Source organism: Pungitius pungitius, chromosome 17, assembly GCF_949316345.1.
Source record: "Pungitius pungitius chromosome 17, fPunPun2.1, whole genome shotgun sequence".
Taxonomy (NCBI): Eukaryota; Metazoa; Chordata; class Actinopteri; order Perciformes; family Gasterosteidae; genus Pungitius; species Pungitius pungitius.
Genome location: NC_084916.1, coordinates 16,541,996 through 16,562,928, shown reverse-complemented (window position 1 = coordinate 16,562,928; position 20,933 = coordinate 16,541,996). Strand labels below are relative to the sequence as shown.

Genomic DNA, 20,933 nt, shown 5'->3' with positions numbered 1-20,933 from the left:
CCAAGAAACCATTCAAGATACAATGTCTCTTCTGTGACAGCAAAGAGCATTATATCAGTCGCTGTCGCAGTATCACTGAGCAGTCTACAGTTGATCTGGACAAGTGGATAGCAGACGGCGGGCGCTGCTGGAAATGTGCACGATCTCATGCGCCTGAGTCGTGCAACCTCAAGAAACCCTGTAGTGACTGCAATGGTATTCATCTCCAAGTTCTCCACGGTGTAGCACAGCATCGATCCAACATCCCACAGTCAGGAGCCACAGAAAGCAGAATCTACCTGACACCCAGCATCACATCGAGCAGAGTATTGCTGAAAGTTGTTCCCGTCCTGCTGCACAACAAGCACAAGTCTATGGAGACCTTTGCTATCCTAGATGATGGTGCACAGAGGACTATCATCCTACCAGAAGCAGTCCAGCAGCTCCAGCTGACCGGTGAGTCTGAGACGCTTACCTTACGCACAGTGCGGACAGACATTACACAGCTACGAGGGTCAACGGTCAACTTCGAAATCTCCCCCAAAGATAACCCTCAAAGGTGCTACAAAGTTCAGGGAGCATTTACAGCTGCAGGCCTAGACCTAGTAGAGCAGACTTACCCCACACAAACACTCCAAAGACGACATGCTCACCTGCGAGGAATCCCACTGAAGCCTTTCTTTAATGCCAGTCCAATGGTGCTGCTTGGATCAGATCATGTACATCTGATTACTGCCACAAAGCCGGTACGTAGAGGAGCTAACAGCGGACCTGTTGCCATCCATACCGCCCTTGGATGGGCTTTGCAAGGCGCCGAACGGTGTGGATCTCAGGAAACTAAAGTGGAGCAATGTCTTTTCACCACAGTTGTTCCTCCCAATGACCTCCTGTGCCGAAATGTGGAGAAGTTATGGCAACTCGACGTCCTGCCGTTTCGCAACGAGAAATTGGTAGTTCGTTCCCGTGAGGACCAAGAAGCCATGAATCTCTTAGAAACAAAGACGCAGAGAGTCAACATTGAAGGAGTTCAGCGCTATGCAACCCCTCTCCTGAGAAGAAGAGGAGCCCCTAAACTGAACAGTACAACTCATTCTGTCATAGCTCAATTGCGAGCCACAGAGAAACGACTCAAGAAGGATCAGGAGAAGGCAGATACCTATTCAGAGGAGATTGGCAAGCTCATCCGGGCCGGTTACGTCAAAAGGCTTCTGCCTAACGAAGTGAACCAATCTGAGGAGGCATGGTACCTCCCCCATCACCTTGTGTGTCATAACCAAAAGTCAAGGCTGGTCTTCAACTGCTCTTACAGTCATCAGGGTTCCTCAATGAATGACCAGCTGCTGCCTGGACCCACTCTGGGACCTTCGCTACTAGGTGTCCTTCTACGATTCAGACAGCATTCGGTTGCTGTGAGTGGAGACATCCGGACAATGTTTCATCAGGTTCGTCTTCTGCCTGAGGACCGATCACTCCTCCGGTTCATCTGGAGAGACATGCACAGCGAGAACCCACCAGATGTGTACGAATGGCAGGTGCTGCCATTTGGCACAACGAGCAGCCCGTGCTGTGCCATTTTCGCGTTACAGCAACACGTCCGGAATCAACAAGCGAGTTATCCTGATGCTCTGCAGTCAGTGCAACAGAGTTTTTATGTGGACAACTGCCTTGAAAGCCTCCCTAACGTGCCTGCCGCCACACACAGAATCAACCAATTGCGTTCTTTACTCGCAGACGGAGGGTTCGACCTCAGACAGTGGGCCAGTAATCAACCTTCAGTGGTAGCTCATCTTCCGACTGAGGCAAGGTCCTCTGCTACAGAGCAATGGCTGAGCCAAAACAGGACAGACCCGCTAGAGCCGGCCTTGGGTCTTAAGTGGAACTGTGCTGCTGACACCCTTGGCTATCAATATCGTCCCATTCAACATGCAGCGTTGACCATGAGGACAGCATTTCAGGTACTGGCCAGCCAATATGATCCTTTGGGGTTCATTGTGCCTTTCACTACACGTGCCAAGGTACTCATTCAGCAGCTGTGGTCCAAACAGAGAGGCTGGGATGACCCAGACCTGCCCACAGGCCTCCAACAAGCCTGGGAAACATGGGAAAAAGAGCTACAGCACCTCAGCACGGTATCCATTCCCCGATGTTACTCGCCAGTCTCTGTGGAAGAGGCGGACGCAGAGTACGAACTCCATGTCTTCTGCGACGCGTCCGAGAGAGCATATGGAGCGGTGGCCTACCTCACAGTACAGGTAGCAGGCGACATTCACACATCCTTTGTGATGGCTAGGTCACGAGTAGCCCCCAAGAGGCAACAGACCATACCACGCTTGGAGCTCTGCGCTGCGCTAGCAGGAGCTCAATTGGCCAAGCTGGTAGAGACCGAGATCACGCTCACTATCCGTCAGACAATCCTCTGGACTGACTCCACTACGGTACTGGAATGGCTCCAATCAGACTCTTGTAGATATAAGGTGTTCGTCGGAACCCGTGTATCTGAGATTCAGGAACTTACTGATCGACAAGCCTGGAGGTACGTGGACACCCGGAGCAACCCAGCCGACGATATAACCCGGGGTAAGACTCTCTTGGAGCTGATGGAGCCAGGTCGTTGGAGTCAAGGGCCGCCGTTCCTAAAGCAGAGCACTGAACACTGGCCAAAGAAGCCTGAGCCGACTACAGCAGTGACTTCAACCGAACTAAAGGGCATCACATTCTGCGGCCTCACAACAGTGGAACCTAATGACAATCTTCCTGATGCTGCTCAGTACAGTATGTGGATCGACCTGGTGGAAGCCACTCGCCAAGCAAGCCAGAAGGCTCAAGGGGCGGCCCAGGGTTTGAGAAATCACCAAGCTGCAAACCCTCAGGAAGCGGAGACCCTTCTGCTGAGGAGGTCTCAAGCCCATAGCTTCCCAGAGGAGGTCACCGCTCTCAAAGCACAGAAACCTGTGCCAAACCACAGTCGCCTGGTGAGCCTGGCCCCAGAATGGGACCCTTTAACCTGTTTGGTTCGAGTAGGAGGGAGGCTGCGAAGGTTGCAGAACACAAGCCTGGGAGAGATCCATCCGATTGTTCTCGATCCAAAGCACCCAGCAACAAAACTCCTTATCAAACATACGGATGAACGTCTGCTACATCCAGGTACGGAGCGGGTGTATGCAGAATTACGAAGGCAGTATTGGATCTTGCGAGGACGACAAGCTGTTAGACAACATCAACTCAAGTGTCCATCCTGTCAACGCTGGCGAGCTCAACCTAAGGTCCCGCAGATGGCGGACCTGCCACCACAGCGCCTGCGGCTTCTCTGCCCACCTTTCTATTCAACAGGCGTCGACTGTTTTGGCCCTTACCTGGTCAAAATAGGCAGGAGGACGGAGAAGCGCTGGGGCGCCATCTTTAAGTGTCTCACAACCCGCGGCATCCACATAGAACTTCTCAACTCTCTGGATGTAGACGCCTTCCTTCTTGCTCTTCGGCGGTTCATCGCGAGGCGAGGCAGACCGAAAGAGTTACTCTCCGACTGCGGTACTAATTTCCGTGGTGCTGAACGGGAACTTCGTGAGGCTTTCGCAGCCATGGAACCACGGCTGAAGGAACACCTGACGGAGTACCAGATCGACTTCAAGTTCAACCCACCTAGTGCCCCCCACTTTGGTGGAGTATGGGAAAGAGAGGTCCGTTCCATAAAGGCCGGCCTTCAAGTGGCAGTTGGGAGCCAGTCAGTCTCTGAAGATGTCCTCCACACAACCTTAGTAGAGGTCGAAGGGATCCTCAACTCAAAACCGCTAGGGTACGTGTCAACTGATGTCGCTGACCCGGACCCCATCACTCCTAACATCCTGCTCATGGGGCGGCGGGATGCCTCACTGCCTCAGGTTGCCTATGCTCCAGCATGCATAGGAAGACGGAGATGGCGACATTGTCAAGCACTTGTGGACCAGTTTTGGATCCAGTTCACACGGAACTATTTGCCCACTCTTCAAACACGGCAGAAATGGCAGAAGGCCGTTAACAACATTGCTGTTGACGCGGTCGTTCTGATCGTTGACCCATCGCTTCCCAGAGCTCAGTGGCCGATCGGGAAGGTTTGTAAGACAGTCTCCAGTCACGACGGATGTATCAGGACTGCAGAGGTCTTGGTGAACGGTAAGGTCTACACCAGACCGGTAGCTCGTCTAATCCAGCTCCCTGAGTTCAAGGATGATGCTAATGCTGCATGAAGAATTCCCGTTATTACACATTTGCTGTTCAAATGTGGGGGCGGCTGTTGTGAATTCTTCACGGGAGAATGTCGATGCTTTTATTTTGAAGTTTTATTTTGACAACGCATGTTGTTTCCGCTTCCGGTACCGCGAATACACGCTACGCGACACGGACAGTAGATCCGTTAGATCGAGTCATTGATGATGTAAGTTATGTTGCCTCAATTTGTACTCATCTGCTCACACTGTTAAGCCTGTTAGCTTATGTGTGTTTACTGTGTTCACTGTCAGTGTTATTTCTGTAATGTAGTCGTTCCATAATCGCTCAATGTTGAGCTAAGTGGCTAATCTGGCTAGCGAGCCTGCATTATTCAGTTTGTAATTTGTTTCTGTGTTTATTTCAGAAACTCCATCCATCTTTACGGTCATCTTACTGTCCACTATGTAACTCCTTCTGTCAACTAATCTGTAAGCCTACAACGGGTAAATACAGAAGGGTATAAAACAACCAGATGTCCGCGTGTTCTCTGACCGGAACCCTGTAGTGGTCAATGTCCTACAACAAACAGCATCTCCGGGGGGCGAATCCCCAACAGTATCTATTAAATCTGCATAAGCTTGTCTCCCAGGAGATCAGTACATTGGTATTTAAAACTGTTACTGAAAAGTGAACCAATTAAAACGAAAACACAAAAATGATATAAAGCCATGAAGAGAAAATGTAACAACATCATCTCAAATGTAAATGTTTTTATTTAAATAAAGGGCCCGTGAGGTTTGACGTCTGGGCCCAATTGGTGAGATGAGGGTTAAAACAATTCAGTGTTTCTAACTGGGGATTTTATTTGACTTTTAATGCTGCACTAAAATCACGAAAAGAATTGGTTGGTTAAAAATAGATTTTTTATTAGAAACATTAAGAAATTATTTCACTGTAATGGTTTTATAAAATGTTGATGAAAACGTGCTAAAAGATAAGATGAGGTGTGTTGGTGTACAGTAAGCTCCCTCTGCTGTCTTTCACTCTGCCGATAATAGTAGATGACTCGTGGGTCACATATCTTCACAGTGTAATTACACATGAGTCCACACACACACACACACACACACACACACACACACACACACACACACACACACACACACACACACACTATCATTCTACACACAGTTGCAGAGTAATGTGAGTCCTCATTCATCTGCCCAAGTCATTTAGGGGTAATAGAGCTTAATGGAGTATATTAACCCTGCCCAGCTTGTGCCCCCCCCCCCCTCCTCCCCCTACACTCAGATGTGTGTACGCGTCTTTGTGCCCGTGTCCATGCACGTGCACAGGGAAAAGGGGGGAAACCTGCCAACTGTTTATCTGCAAGGGACACGCGCACACACACACACACGGGCGCGCGCAGACACGCACACACCGTGGGAGCAGAGATCTGGTTTCCCGCTTGTCACAGATGCTTTACCCGCCTCTCCATTAGTGAAGTGATTGGAGTGGACACAGAAAACCAGCAGCTTCGTTCCCACAGGGGCAATCTGAGGAAATGATGGCCCCCGTCTCCTCTCCGGGGACCGTCGGGCCGTCGGGCCAGCGAGGAGCATCACGTGCACCTCGGACAATCCGCGCGTTTGCTGCGGATTAACACTCCTGGTGAAATAAAGCGCGTAGCGACACGTGATCCGCGGGGGAGGGGGGGGGGGGGGCTGCGGGGATCTCCGGACGTGGGATCAGGGGATCAGAGCCGTCGTTGTGGCGAAGCCTTCCCCCCCCCCCCCCCCACTTTATAAAGAGCATCGAGGTTCCCCCGGTTTGCTGACATCGTCTCTTAACGACACGGAAACGAGAGGTGTCGGGGTGTAGGATGTGGATGCGGGACACTGCCGGTGGTCAAAGGTCCTGGGGGGTCCGCTCAGAGATGTAACATGAGGACCACGGCTCGAGTGCGTGCGTGCAAGACGAGCAGGCCCTGCTCCGCGGGGAGACCTTTTCACCCCGGTCAATAACCACTGCAAGAAGAGCCCAACGCGCCCCGAGGCGGACCCCGGCCCCCACCGGGGTGAAGTTCCCCTAACCACCAGAGGATGGCAGCTGAGGTCCAAGCAGCGGCGCTAAAGTGGTCTTGTGGAACACTTTTCAGGTTCCCCCCCCCCGAAATACAGACCATTCCTTATGGTTGTTTTTCATGTATTTTGTCTTCATCACCAAATGTGCGAACCCATAATGCCACAAATGCCACCACCTTAACAGCTTTCGACTTAAATTGATCTAATGACAATAAACAATGTTGCAAACCTTTGACCAGATCTGCAAAATTGTTGTATTTCTTTATAACCCTCAATTTTTAAACCCCCTGATGCAGTCCCTTCTGGGGCTCGTAGGTCTGAGGATGTAAAAAAATAGACAATAGACTCATCAATAGTTAAAGCATCCAATGACAATATGAAAACAATGTGAAAATGGACAGTGACGTAACTAGATATTGTTTTCAGATTGAAATGTTCAGGTTCATCTCATTGTAAGTTTGCAACTTCAGAGTTCTTACAGCCCCAAAAGGTGAGGATTTGTCAATGTTGTGTTAATAACCTGTTCACACTGCCCCCTAGTGGCCCGTTAATGTGGGTTTAAAAAAAGAAAATAAATCATTTTGGAGTTCTCCCCCCCCCCATGATGCATAGCTGTGATAATAACAGACAATACAACTTAAACTATAAAACATCTGACCAGCTTACAGGTAAAAGATGGCAGAAGCAGACGAATAATAAAATTAAATGGAAATCAAGGCCGAACCAGAGAGTTTAGAGCCAAATGAACAGATACGTTCCCGCTCTGAGGATCAGTGAGAGTTAAGATGGGTTAAAAGTGTTTGTTAGCGGCTCTATCGGTCCCTGCGGATTGAAGCTTGAGGAGCTGAATAATGTATGTCCGCTCTCGGAGTAATGAAGTGGAAGCAACAGGGAGGAATACGGCTGGCCTCCCAGGGCTCAACACAAACTGTACACACTCTTAAGAGCTGCCTGTAGCCTGAACCCGTCCCCCTCTCTGCCTCCGTCCACTCCCTCCACGCACGGCGGCGGCTAAGAGGGTTAGCTTGTCTCTGTTCCCGTTCCCTACATCATTGATGAGCACGACCAAGACATTTATAGTATCCCACTCAAGAGTTCAGCCGCCTTCCGCAGCTTCCACGAGGCTCTGATTAGGCTCGAGCGGAGGACGCGGCGCCCGGTGTCAGCGGCCTTGTTTGCGGATTCGGACGGAGGCGGGGGGGGGGGGGGGTCATTGTGCTCAACAAGAGGTTGTGTGAGAAGGTCTATTTTCATTTCCTCACCATGCATTTATTGAGTCGTGTTCTTCCTTCTCGGCTTGGATGAAAAGTGGAGGAGCCTCCTCCCACCCAGAGACAGCACGATGCTGGGGGGGCCCCGGCCCGCCGGAGAGAAGGGGGGCGAGAAGGGGGGGTGGGGGGGTGTTGAGGTTTGAGGTTTTCTAAAAGAAAGCCTGGTGCTCAGAAACAACATGCCTTAGCTCTGACCTGTGGCCCACAGGTGGACCACCAGAACCCCCCAGGAGACGAAGGTAGCTGCAGGATGAGAAGATCCCTCAACACCTCTGCTACCTCAATAACTTTCTTTTACAATTTGATTATCAGTTTTGCAAGACTAAAAAAAATATATGTAGGGAAATGTATTTACTGGCTTTATTTCTTTGTATGAAGGCAGATGAGAAGATAGATATTACTCTTATTTGTCCAGTAGATACCAGTCTAGCAGCTTAGCACAGGGGTTGGCAGCAGTGTGTCTGGTGCTGTGAAAGTTTATCATTCTCAGTGTCACTCACAGATTGTCTGGCACTTCATCATTTTATTCAACAACACAGCTAGCATCCAAGTGGGAATTCGTGTTCACATTAGCTCCCGACTATTCTCAGTTGGAGATGCCCTAAAATTCCTGACAAAAGAAATTCCTAACGTTTTCCACATGGGGGGGGGGGGGGGGGGGGGGGGTTGGGGGGATCCCAGGCAAACGCAGGCCCGGAGGCAGTGACATCTTAACAAACAACAACACTGACACCATTGCAATGAATTCAGCTAATTTAAAAGGATTGGTAGTTTGTTTGTGTCGATTGATGACTCGCTGTCTCCAGTCCCGAGCTTATTTTCCACCAATGTCCAGCTCACCATTTGTTGTATCCGGTTGACAATCATTTCCTCTCTGATTAGATCAGACCAGAGTGCCTCTGTCTAAGAAGAAAAAGGACTTAAGGAACCAAAAGTCATGTTTTTTTTTGCCGCAGTTCTCGCGAGCATCCTCACTTCAACGCTTCAGCACCCACTGAGGTGAAATAGCTTGAACCCAGATGAAGGCTCAAAAAGCATCTACGTGTTAAACAGTGATTAAAATTGCATTGATTTCAGACTTTAAGGTGGAAAATTTTCAAATGTGGCGCAGTGTGATTGAAAGAACTTGTGATTGGGGTTGTTTGGCTCCCTCTTGCAAACACTTTGTGCACCACCCGGCCCTCCTCCTCCTCCGCACATTAACACGCTTCTATCATTAACCCCAATGCCCCACCTAGTGCGTAAAAGCCCGTTGCAGGAAGCAGAGAATAAGAATGCGTTCCCTTTCTCATCTTCTTTTCTTGAGGAGCATCTTGAATGAATGATTGATGTTAGGGGAGCAAGATCAGAAGGAAATAATCACGGTCTAACGAACGCAGAGCCTTAAGAAATATATACTGGAGGAATGCCATCAATTTATAAACACGCCATGTATTAATATATAAGTAGTGCATTGAATATTCAAATGGGAGGAAAATAACACAATGTATGTCTCTTCGAATGCGATGCATGGGAGGAATGTCACATTCATCTGCACCTTGCAGGTTGCCTTCCTCACGAAACCCGGATCAAGCACAGCCGTGTCTTCAAGTGTCTAAAAACAAATTGCCGTCCTTTTCGGAGTGACGCGTGTTTTGTGTGAAGACGATAACTTCATTTCCAATCTTTGAGCACAGGTGAGGGGGGGGGGGGGGGAGACGGTTAGCCCCGTGTTCGCCATATGAGCACCTTTTCCGCAGGACAAATGGAATGTCAATCAGGCGGCGGTACACAGATGCCTTTTCCCCCGTGGCGCCCTGCGATGCTTTCTGGTGATGCAGCTCTGTTGTTCCAGCAGTACTCTGGGTGCACTGGGAATATTTTGTCCTTTTACCCCTCCACATCCCCTCGCTCCTTTTCACATCCCCTGGCTATTAACGATTCCTTCTGCTCCCCATGTTTGCCCTTTTTTGGCTTCACCTCTTTTCCACGTTTTATTTCTTCATGTCGGGTATCTCTCACGAAAAGTTTCCTACCCGGCTGTCCTTATTTTTACTTTGAACCCGTAACTTTTCCATTCTGACGCCATACGTCCCACCATTTGAAGGAACTGTAAAGGATGAGGTTTGGGGAGGATTCTTGTGCTTAATTTTTACAGAGCAGAAAGCAATAAGAACATTGTCTCCATAACAAAAACTGTGAAAAGTCACCAACCTCTTCCCGGCCAAACGATGCCAAGCAGATTTTAACTTCTATCAACAAAAATGAACTTACTTTTAGTGACAAAAGCATTATTTATCTGTTAAAGTCATGATGCATCGCTCATAGTTCAATATTCTTCAACCATGAGACACAATGCATTTCCATAGATGGAGTAGATCAAATGTTGCAAAGAAGCTCACTTTTAGACACAAATTGGTTCTTTGAGATCCTTAAACTCTGCTGCAGCCTCGTACTGAAGTTTGGATGTTACTGGTCAAACGTTCACTCTGACCATTATTCCCCCAACAATCGTGACGATGCTATGGGGGGGGAACGTGTGTTTGTGATCGTGGGTGAAACCCTGTTTACATGTGAATATTTGATGAAGAGAGTCGATCTTCACAAAGTATCCAGACTAAATTATACGGACTAAAACAGCCCCTTCCTCCTCTCTGTCAATCAAACCCCGAATATTCTTCACTTCTGCCACTTTTGTATCCAATTATTTGAACACTGCAAACCCCTCTAACGTTTCTCTTCGTCTCTTTTGCACCTGCCCTACTCGTCAACCGCCCTACGTGGAAAAAAGGAGCAACGATCTCAAGGTGGATTGAGGGGAAATGAGAGAAATGCTTCCACGGCTTAAGACGTTGTCATTAAAAACATGACAAGCCATTCAGTTGGTAAAGGTGCTTACACGAGGGATTGCTGAGCGTGTTTATTCTTTGATTAATTTGCTTGGAGGAGACCTGCAATTTCCCCACTCATGAATATGTGGATGACAGGAAGAATTCTCCGCTGTGACAACTTATCTAAACTACAGGGCAAAACGATTATGCTAATATCAGGTTGTAGTCATCAATCATCTTGTGTCATAGTGGTGTCAAGGCGTCACGTTCCTGATCCCCCTCTGGCCACAGCACCATGTGTGCGTGTGTGCGCGCGCGTGTGTGTGTGTGTGCGTGTGCGCGCGTGTTAGTGTGTGCTTATTTGGAAAGGAAAATTGATCACATCCTCATTACGCCCGGGGAACGTTGGTGGGGTTTCTCTTACGCGTGCGTGAAGCTGACGGAAACCTCGGAACGAATTAATTAGGTGAGTTCCTTCATGTTGATAGGAACACCGTGCTACACGCACGCACGCACGCACGCGCGCGCGCACACACAAACCCGCGGAAAGAATCCGGGCTGAGTGACGTCAGAGAGACGCGCCTTAAAACCAAAGAGCGCATCAGAGGGAGATGGCTGGTTTGATCACACGCAACGCGCACTTGCTCTGGATTGTAAGATAGCGGCGGCAGCGCAGCAGCTCGGCGGCGGCTCGGTGAATGAGGAGCAGCCAAGAAGTTACTTTCACAGACTTTTGATCGTGGTGCGTAAAATGAGACTGGCGCGCAAAAGTCTTCGCGGAAGCTGATGTCCAAATTCTGAACCCTGAAAAGTTGAACGGAAAACAAGCTGTGAAGAAGTAGTGGTAAAAAGTCTTCCCTTGGCACGGATGCTGTTGGATGTCGCCCCGAGTCCTGTTTTTTGTCTCTTTGATCTCATCTAAGCTATGGCTTACTCTCAGCTGGGATACCCCTACGCCACCACACCGCAGGTACGGTCACTCATTAGCACGGTTAATAAAGGCACCCACACGTGACCAAGTCAATAGTACAGCAATATATATTCTCAGCATTTTAAACTTGCGTATCTTTAAATAGCTGGAGTCAGAACCAGACGGTTTCTACTTTACGATAATCATGCACAATTAAACACTTAACATATAAATACCCGTAGACCCTATACTTAATACACACTTTTGCTGTTTTTCGGGTGAGTGGAATACCTTTCAAATGACCTTTATCATTGAGGATGTCATGGGAGAAAAAAAAAAGGTTAAACTCTTATTAATTTTTGCCAAAGTTCCTGATGACGCCCAGCTCTCTGGCCGGGTGTCTGGAGCCGGGGACGCCTCCGTCCCACCCGGCGCTGCGCTCCCCGGGCCACCAGCTCGCCTCCACCGGCGGCATCGGAGTCTACGGCGGAGCTTATCCAAAGAGCCAAGGTTACTACAACACCTGCGGCAGCGACGCCACCGCGCTCTATCCCAGAGTGAGTTCGGTGTCGATATCGTCACTTTTGTCAGAAAGTGTGACACTGCAATGAGAAAAGATCATTTATGTAGACTAATGTCATTTCAGGTTAAAGTCAATCATTGTGCTTAATGCATGTGGAAACGTTGTTTTGCGAATTCTAATCAGTTATTGTGAAATAATTTCAGGGGCCACTAGATCCCAAAGATGCAGCTGCATCCGTGGGGACGTCTCAGACTCCTGCCTACTATCCCTATGACTATACATTTGGACAATATCCATACGATAGATACGGGTAAGTCTGCATAATTACCACGTGCTTTTATTACCCTTCATTTTAACCCACGTTTTCTCAATTCAAACTAAGACTTGTCATATTAATTATTGCACTATACGGTTTTAATTGTGTTTCATGGTTTGGTGTTAAGGAGTCATATGATTTAAAGTCGGGTGATATCCATAAACGAGGATGGCCTAAGTAAGTCACTTATTTTTGGTACAACAGCTAAAACGGATGTGGTTTTTGTCGTTTGGCTCAGGTACTCCTGCTCTGACAGCGCGTCGCGTCGTAAAAACGCCACCCGGGAGACCACCAGCACCCTGAAGGCTTGGCTGCAGGAACACCAGAAGAACCCCTACCCTACGAAGGGAGAGAAGATCATGCTGGCCATCATCACCAGGATGACCCTCACACAGGTAGCTTTACCGAGAAAGAGCGTTCCAGAGTTTACATTTCCTGATACACTCTGTCTTTTTTCCCGCCTCGACCCATTTCCAAAAGCTCTAAATGATTCTTCCTTTTTTCCGTTTGCTTCCTCTCTTCACTGTCCTGTACGGATGATTTGACACTCCGGTCTCTGACCTGCATTTTCCGTCCTCCCCCAGGTGTCCACATGGTTTGCCAATGCACGCCGGAGGCTAAAGAAGGAGAACAAGGTGACGTGGTCACCGCGGGCTTGTAAGAGCTCTGACGATCGTGGCTGTGATGATGATAGCGACGAAGCTGAGAAGCCCTACGAAAACGCCAAAGACCTCCCGGGTAAGCGGCGCCCTGAAATCAATTAGCACGTTCGGCTTGCTGCAGGATTTCCGCAGCATGCACAGACTTGATGCCATCTGCGTGATTCGTTGTTGCAGACCAACCGTGTGCAAACCTGCAGAGTGACTTGGAGGACTTTGACCTGCTGGATTCGGACGGCTCCGACTGCGAATCGAAGCCACGGTTCCTACCTGCGGACAGTGACCGGAGCACAGACCTCCCGCGCGGGCAGCTGGCACACAGCGCTGACCCGCAGCTCGGCAACGAGAGGCTGTCTCCGGACTGCCCCAAACTCACGCCGGTCAAACAGCGAGACCACGGCTTCTATCCCAACCCAGACCCTCGAAGCGCGGACGCCAAGCCCAAGATCTGGTCCATCGCTCGGACCGCCGCGTCCCTGGACGGAAGCTTGCAGCCAGAATACCCGCCCTGCATGCTGTCGTCCTCGGGCTCGCCCTCCCACGGGTATCCGTCAAACATGGCGCTGACCAAGGCAGACCGGGAGCGGGAGTCGCCGGTCGCCACGCTCAGAGAGTGGGTGGACGGGGTTTTCCACGGCCCGCCCTTCCAGCAGCTCAAGCCGGTGGAGGCGTGGAAGGGCTTGACTGACGCCCCGGCAGACGGCAGGACACGCGGACAGTCGTACGAACCCGCGAGGCCTGCGTCGTCTTCGCAGGCCTGACGGACACGTCGTCGGCGGAATATAAAAAGACTGCTGGACTTGAAACTGAAAAGTCTACTTTTTGTTGTTGTGACTAATCGACTAATTGGCTGTCCGCTAAGCGCTAGCCCGCGTAGTCACTGTGGCTAACGCCTGTCGAGCTTCCCGTACACGCACGCGGCACGTACGCAGTTTACACTGATCACGGTGGCACTGTCAAATGTTTGTACTGTTTTTTTTGTAATTGTTAAAGATTTAGTGATTGATGATTGACAGTGGTAGGTAAAAGCAGGCTTCTCCAACAACGACCATCGACTGATTCCGTTGGCGCCGTGTAAGGGAATCCGACTCCGCTTGACTTTCTCATGTGTCCTGCTGTATCTTGAATTCAAGTTTGTATTTGTGGTTGCGCGAGTGAAGAATCCCATAAAGAGTTTCCAACGTAACACTGTAACCTCATAAGTGATGATGTTATGAGTTGAGGATCAAACTTTGGGTATATATATATATATATCAATTCTAAAGGCAGATGACATTCTACTACGGCCCAAAACATATGTGGAGAGACTCAAAGTTTGATGGACCCGTAGTGGACTAATTGTCGTTCGGAGTAAAGGGTTTTGGGAACGGTCAATTAACCGCGTGATCGTGCTTTTCAATTGGGGCCCGTCAAGGGACAGACGTCAAGCCAGTGACCCCCGCACACGTTCCCGCAGCAAAGGTTGTACGCTTTCACACGTGGAAAAAGATACACAATAATGTACACTTGCACTATAGCCTGCACATGCACTGAGTCACGAAAATAAAAGGTGTATTCTGTAGAAGTTCTCTTGAGTGGTTGGAAGCACGAGAGGGTATCAGTGTAGCAAATGTAAATCCTGTTCTGGAATAGTGGAATATACCTCTGCAGCTTTGGATATGGCTGTGTGTGTGTGTGTGCATCCGTGTGTGTTTTGAGGAAGTGAAAGGGGGGGGCGGGGGAAGTGGGGGGTATTCATCCGTGACTAATGGAAACACACAGAGGAGGGTGCTGTTAAATTGTTAAATCGATGCCACTTCCACCTCGGCTCCAGATATAGCCGCAATCAGCGATGCGTCCCTTTTCATTAGGCGGCTTTTGACTTTGTCAACCTGGGACTGCGAGAAAATCCACCACGCGCAAAATGCCTCATAGAACCCTCTTAAGTAATTTTAAGTAAGTGTCACATCTTTATCCACTTCGCTGAGTATTTCATATAACCAATAATGGAAAACGTCATTTGAATGAGAAGATAAATAAGCCTGGCATCACGAGGCCTAAACGTTGTACGGAGGGTACATTTTCATTAAAAGTTCACAAATAGACAAACATTCCACACAACACGTTTCGAAACAAAGAATAACAAGAAACAGCAAGATGTCTTTTCCCTTTCTGGCCCCCACCTTTGTCCTCCTCCTGTTTTTCGATTTAGGAACAGTGATAAAGTATTCATCAGAACAGAGGAGGGATCTTCCTGGGCTTTGTATGGAATTAACCATTTCAGATTAAATAATTCAGGAAGAATTCAACCGAGAATTTCATTCTGTTTCTGCCTCATAAATAAGTAAGATTTAGAATGATAAATAATGACATCTGACTTCTTATTGCTGTAAAGTTTTCTTTCCCCCCACTCGCTGTCCGACAGGATCCCACAAACACATTTTACACGTCTTTGCTCACAATTGTCCCTTTTCCCCCCCAGTTTAATGCACTAGAAACCATATAATTGCTCTTGAAGTGGATTTTACTTCTTTAGAAGGAGGAGGAGGAGGAGGAGGTGGTGGTGGTGGTGTGGAGGATGCAGAATGGCAGTTGGATAAGAGGTTGAGGTTGACCTATAGTGCTGAGTGGGGTCAAGAGATATACGGTTATATTTGTTCTCACCTCCAGCTGGTTGAGACCCCACAGGCCTCCTGGGCTCGTACCATCGGGGGAAAACTGCAAAAGTGCATAAATGCACACGTTGTGAAAAGCGAAGCATTTATTTTCTGTGTTAACGGGGGAATATTTGGAATTCCTTTTCTGTTTTTTTTCAAAATAAGGAACATTTTTTTGAAGAGTACTCCTGAAGTAACCCTTAAAGAATTTCACTATTTGTATCTTGAGCTAAAGCAACTCATTTTTTTAGAAACGCTGACTCGGCTAAAAGGAGAAAAAGCAGCGAACGCTGACATGTTGGGGTAAAATACACTCATGCCATGGTGGGTCAGCGGCTTCCAGTGTGCAAACTCCTCCTGGTGTGCTGCTTTTGGGCCTTTAATCGTTTAAAATCCCCTCCGTGCTCTCCGGCTAACGTATGGTATGAGTTTTAAAACGAGGTAACCGAAAGGTAACCGCCACGCAAACCTACTGTCAAAACCCCTGCTCTTTGACATTAACATATTCCCCTCCCCCCCCCCAGCACGCCACGCCCTTCCTCCATCAGCCGTCTCCTCTCCTTCCTCGTGGCCTTCCCTATCAACCACATCTCACCCCGCCTCCCCCCCCCCCCCCCCCCCCCCCCCCCCCCGTCCCTCCCTCCCCCCCTCCACCCGTCTCACCTCGCCGTCCGTCTGCCCTTGACGCACAAAGCGAGCGGCTCCACAGCCGAGCTGACACGGAGGCCTGCTCCCTGGGCCATGTGATGTGATTAGGCCTCAGCGTGCCAACGTGGCGAGCGTTAGAGCCACGGCTTACTTGTCTGGCTCACACCACCCGCAGCTATTTGACTCTTTAAAAAAATAATAATAATATATATATATATATATATATATATATATATATAGACTTTCCTCCCGCTCGCTCGGTGAAGAAACCGTTTCCTCGAACTAATTGTTCACACTGTTCATTCTATTCTCTGTGGGATTTTTTTTTCTTCTTTTCTGAATCACCTCTTCCTTTGAAATCCCAGATGTAATATCTGCATAGAGAGCATCGACAACTTCGAAATTACTCCTTTCCGCACCCTCCGTCTGACACATATTTCCTTTCAACGCCGCCGGTGCCTCCGTCGCACACACACACACACACACACACACACACACACACACACACACACACACACATAGACACACAGTTCTAAGTCTCTTGCGTCTTGTCACACACACTTTGGTTTCCCGGGGCTATCAAAGTGGTGAGTGCAAACTCTCCCCTCCAAGAATAAAAAAAACTGTCACATGTCGCCAGAGGTGTCTCGCTCCCTCGCAGTAACCCTCTGAGCTCCTGGCACAAGTACAAGTCATTATTTCCACGCTAAAGGTCAGGAGCCCTGTCACCTGACTCCAAAGTGGGGCTGAGTGGAGTCGCCCCGAGACAGTGACCAAAGGTCAGTTTTCTGTTTTGCCTCTCGTACAGTCAGCAAAGCTTGGAGGAGGGCGGGCTGCTCCCAGATCTGCCCGTGAGCCCCCTTTTTTTTTCCGGTGGCAGTGGCTTCTAGACACGCCGGTTCAGATAATTGGCTGCAGGGGAGCTCCATAATGAGCCTGAGGGTCTGTATTATGACACGTCTTCAAGGGGAAATATTTTAATAGGGCAATTACAGGGGCCCGGGGGGATGTTTTTTTTGCGTGGAGTGAGTGATTGTTGTGCCGGAGCGCTGTCTTAAGGAACTCAATGGCATTTAACTCCATTATCTATTGTGGCCCTGCAGTGTGGAGATTCTCAATGTGATTACAGTCTTATTTCATCTTACCTTTGTCTGAGTGGTCTGACCCAACAGTGCAGGTCACATTACAATTTTTAGGCCAATATTATGCTAAAGAAAGTGGATAACTGGATGTAGCCATAACCCCCCCCCCCCCCCCCCCCACACCCCCTGTGGTGATTTGACAGCTTAAGGTTGAACCCTCGAATGAGTCCGTGCTCAAATTGGCTGAATCCGACTTCCTAATCTGGAGCTACGTTAGATATATACGACGTTAAGGAATATTCCATCGGTCTGGCGGATGCGTTTAAGAGCAGTGAATTATGAAACAGTGCGGTTAAAACACAGCTCTGTTTAATTCAGCTCAATTCATATGCTCAGTTTCATCTGAAGATTTCGCCCCGGGCGATGCCTCCAACTCCGTCGACCGCCGGCTCTGAGCCATTTAGACCCACCAACCGCAACACCAGCCAGTCGGCTCTCTGACACCGACCCGGATCGCCCGCCTCGTTTTTAACAATGCCCCCTCTCTCCCTTCAATCATCCAAAGTGGTCTGACTATAGATGAGGGTTAACTACAGCGTAAGCCTCGCTTCCAGGAGTCACCGGGGCCAATTATACGAGGCTGACTAGCTCTTCCCCAACCTGAGCTCCACCGTGTGGAAAATGCAGTTCCACTGGCTGCATCACTGGGGACAGAACAGGCGAGTGCTGTCTAGAGCCTGAGCCAGGCGCAGGCCAATTTGGCATGCAGAGGTCTATGGAGAATAAGGGCCCGATGAAATATATATATGATCTTCTTCAAACATGTATTGTTCCGCGCTACTGTGTCTTATCAGGCTGGCTCCCTCCTGATGTCCTCCAGGCTTGGCAGAGCGAGACTCGACACCGCAGACTGCGCGGGGGGGGGCCCCCGATGCACAAGGAATGCTAAGGTTCTCCCGGAGCTCCTTCGCAGTGACGAGTCATTTCCTGCGTATTGACAAAGGCGAGTTAAAAGGAGCTGCAATCAGATTTATGTGTTGTGAACAGTAAGGAGAAAAAAAAAAGAATCCCACTCAGTGGAGCAGATGTTTAAGATGCTCTTATTAGAGTTCAATTCAAATATAACTGTGTTGCCTGCAGACCTTTTTATTTATTTATTTTTTTACAAAAGAAATAGCTTTGGATTGCGCAATAGAAAGTGATGTCTTAAACTTGGCTTTCAGGTCTCTGCATGAACAGCTTCGACCAAACTCGTGTGCAGGACTCCGCTGACCTCTGCCTGTCACACAGTGAACTGCATCCAAGCGGTTCAACCTGAATCACTGACCCAGTGTTTCACTGCTGCACAGCCGGCCCCAAAGAGATGGGGGACATGGGGAAACATTTTGTGATCTTCTGAATGTTCGAGAATGCCTCGTGCACATTCAGTGCCAGGTAGCTGGAAAACCACAGATTTGTTGAAATTCACAAGGTTTAATGAACTCTGAGACAGAACGACGGACAACGTATAATTTATTAACCAATATGGCAATTTATACAGAGAGGCATACACAGAGGAAGTGTTTTAATGATGATGGTTTTGCTTGAACTGTAATCCACAGTAGCCGCAAGTTCCCACTTTTGTGTCTTTATCCTGGAGAAAGAGAGACAACAATGTGATTAAAATGTAGGAGCTTTGCAAAATTACATTTCATTTATCTGACGCTTTTATTCAGTTACATTGCATTTCAACCCATGGCTTACATTTTGCCCGGGGTAGCAATTAGGGGTTAGGTGTCTTGCTCAGGGACACTTCGACGTGACACATGGAGCAGCTGGGATTTGAACCGCCATCCATGCGGCTCCCAGCGCATCACGCTACTCCATGCGCCACGCATGCTGAATATTACAGATACTCAAACTAAACATCTCGTGGAAATTTGGATTGTCTTCTTTCCTTTATCTCAGACTGCATGTCTGCAATCTGACTGTATGTTCTAACATTTCCTATTGGCCGAGTCTCAGTTTATCCCCAATTTAATAAATACCAGTAAACCAAGGGAATATATATGCTACTTGAAGTATTGGCTGCAGGGAAAGCAAATGATAAATGGTCCTCATGACAAACATTAACTGGGAAAGGCTTGATCACGTTGGCGGGTGCAGGCTCTCACCAGGTTGATGTAGACTTTGGGGTGCCCCAGGGCGCCTCCTCCTCCATCACAGGACACCACTCTCGCCTCAACGGGAGTCACTGGCTCCTCCGCCACCAAGTTGATGGCAAAGTTCTTGTTCACCTTGACACAAACAATGGGGATTTCTGTCATTGTCCAAGTGCATTTATTAATCAGGTAGGGTCCATTGATGGTATACCTGGTGGAGGCACAATTCTTTTTGCACGTTTTGATAATGAAGGCTATCGTGCTGACACAGTTACATGGTGACAAGAAAAGCAGATTTTGTGCATAAGATGACCATGTTTAAAGATTTAAGATGCACACACCACCACGGAGGCCAATGAGCAGTCTCTTGTTTTCATATTTCATATCAACTTTACTCTCAAACAACCAACCTAGATTTGCTCAGGATTAGGTCACTGTTTGTAATTCGATTGGATGCCGTTTGTTTTTTTACTGGGTCCGTTCGTCAGTTACTTCTTACCTCTTTCTGCCTGCCAACGAATCTGGCCCTCCTGGGATCCTTTGCATCAAACACCTGAGAGGAAAAACCACTCCGTTACAACAGTGACGCGCTCTTTGTTAGCTAGAGGGGTAAATGGCCGTTTGAGACAACGGGACATCAGCAGCGGTCAGCGGAACAAATAACGAAATAAACGCAAGGTTATTTGTTCAAGTCGTTGAGGCTAGGCTAAGCTAACGTTAGGGCATCGAGTAAAAGCAGCGCACCGGAAGTCCTTTTAAACTCACCTGGCCGGTGTGAGTAATGGCCTCGCCGGTACTGGACACTTCTACACTGTACCGATGAACAGGTACAGCGGTCAACCTCAAAGGTGAAGCAAGCACCTTAGCATTTCTACTGAAGGACAGAACTCTACACACCGAGGCCGCCATGTTTACAACAGCCTCTTTTCCCAAGCTGCCTGACTAGTATTGGGAAATTTGATTCCCTATCTTTTGACTGTCAGGTTGAAAGAAATTCATCCTCCGATGCATTTTCAAGTTAAATTAATATATTTTTGTAAATGTTCTTCAGATATTTATAAATATCCGGCCACCTTGGATTTCAGCGCTATCAAAGATAAGGAAATCAAGATTTGCTTACAGTCGCGAGGAAAAAAACTGCCTGAAAGGCAGTAAAGAGGGCAAACAATTACGTTTCTGTATCGCAAACCGGAAGCTGTGTTATCCCCGCAAGAAAGAACGGACAGTAACACGGTCGCATTGAGTTGATCTAAACAAACCATTCGGGGACGTAACCCCCTGTTTATACTTCATTTAGGAATTCCTGACAGGTTTGTTTTGGTCTTTTGATGTTCTATACATACGGAGACTTAATTATACGCGGGCCGTTTATCACGTCTAGCTTCGTCGCTAGCAGGTCAACTGACATGCGCGTCTCCTTGGCGTGTTGCATAGCTAACGCGATAGCATGGATTAGCATAACATCTAATGTATGCTGGATCATGTTGCACGAAGTTGGATGTTATGTTACGTAACGTTAAAGATCGCTCGTGGTGAATTAGATAAGGATGCATGAGCATGTAAATAACAATTGTAACTGCAGCTTGAGTTTAATCTGTTAATAATTTTGTGACATTTAGTTTAATATAATGATTTAAACATCCAACACAAAACTGCTGCACATCTCCATATTTTACGGGCTAAAAACCG

The 20,933-nt window shown here is 48.3% G+C and overlaps 2 protein-coding genes and 1 long non-coding RNA gene across 3 annotated transcripts; 2 read left to right on the top strand and 1 right to left on the bottom strand.

Moving 5' to 3' along the window:
• Positions 1-4,327: 4,327 nt before the first annotated feature.
• Positions 4,328-4,692, top strand: LOC134107176 (uncharacterized). The gene is made up of 2 exons (XR_009942663.1): positions 4,328-4,390; positions 4,589-4,692. It is a non-coding gene; the product is annotated as an uncharacterized LOC134107176 (long non-coding RNA).
• A 6,225-nt stretch (positions 4,693-10,917) lies between these two features.
• Positions 10,918-14,279, top strand: irx4b (iroquois homeobox 4b). Its single transcript, XM_037473811.2, has 6 exons — positions 10,918-11,299; positions 11,608-11,796; positions 11,966-12,072; positions 12,317-12,473; positions 12,663-12,816; positions 12,915-14,279. The coding sequence occupies exons 1-6, from the start codon at positions 11,255-11,257 to the stop codon at positions 13,496-13,498; spliced, it is 1,236 nt and encodes a 411-aa protein (XP_037329708.2). The 5' UTR covers positions 10,918-11,254; the 3' UTR covers positions 13,499-14,279.
• Positions 14,280-18,598: 4,319 nt separating this feature from the next.
• On the bottom strand, positions 18,599-20,215 carry ndufs6 (NADH:ubiquinone oxidoreductase subunit S6). Its single transcript, XM_037473910.2, has 4 exons — positions 20,010-20,215; positions 19,744-19,797; positions 19,257-19,379; positions 18,599-18,736 (listed from the first exon to the last, which is right to left on the bottom strand). The coding sequence occupies exons 1-4, from the start codon at positions 20,151-20,153 to the stop codon at positions 18,668-18,670; spliced, it is 390 nt and encodes a 129-aa protein (XP_037329807.1). The 5' UTR covers positions 20,154-20,215; the 3' UTR covers positions 18,599-18,667.
• Between the last annotated feature and the right edge of the window lie 718 nt (positions 20,216-20,933).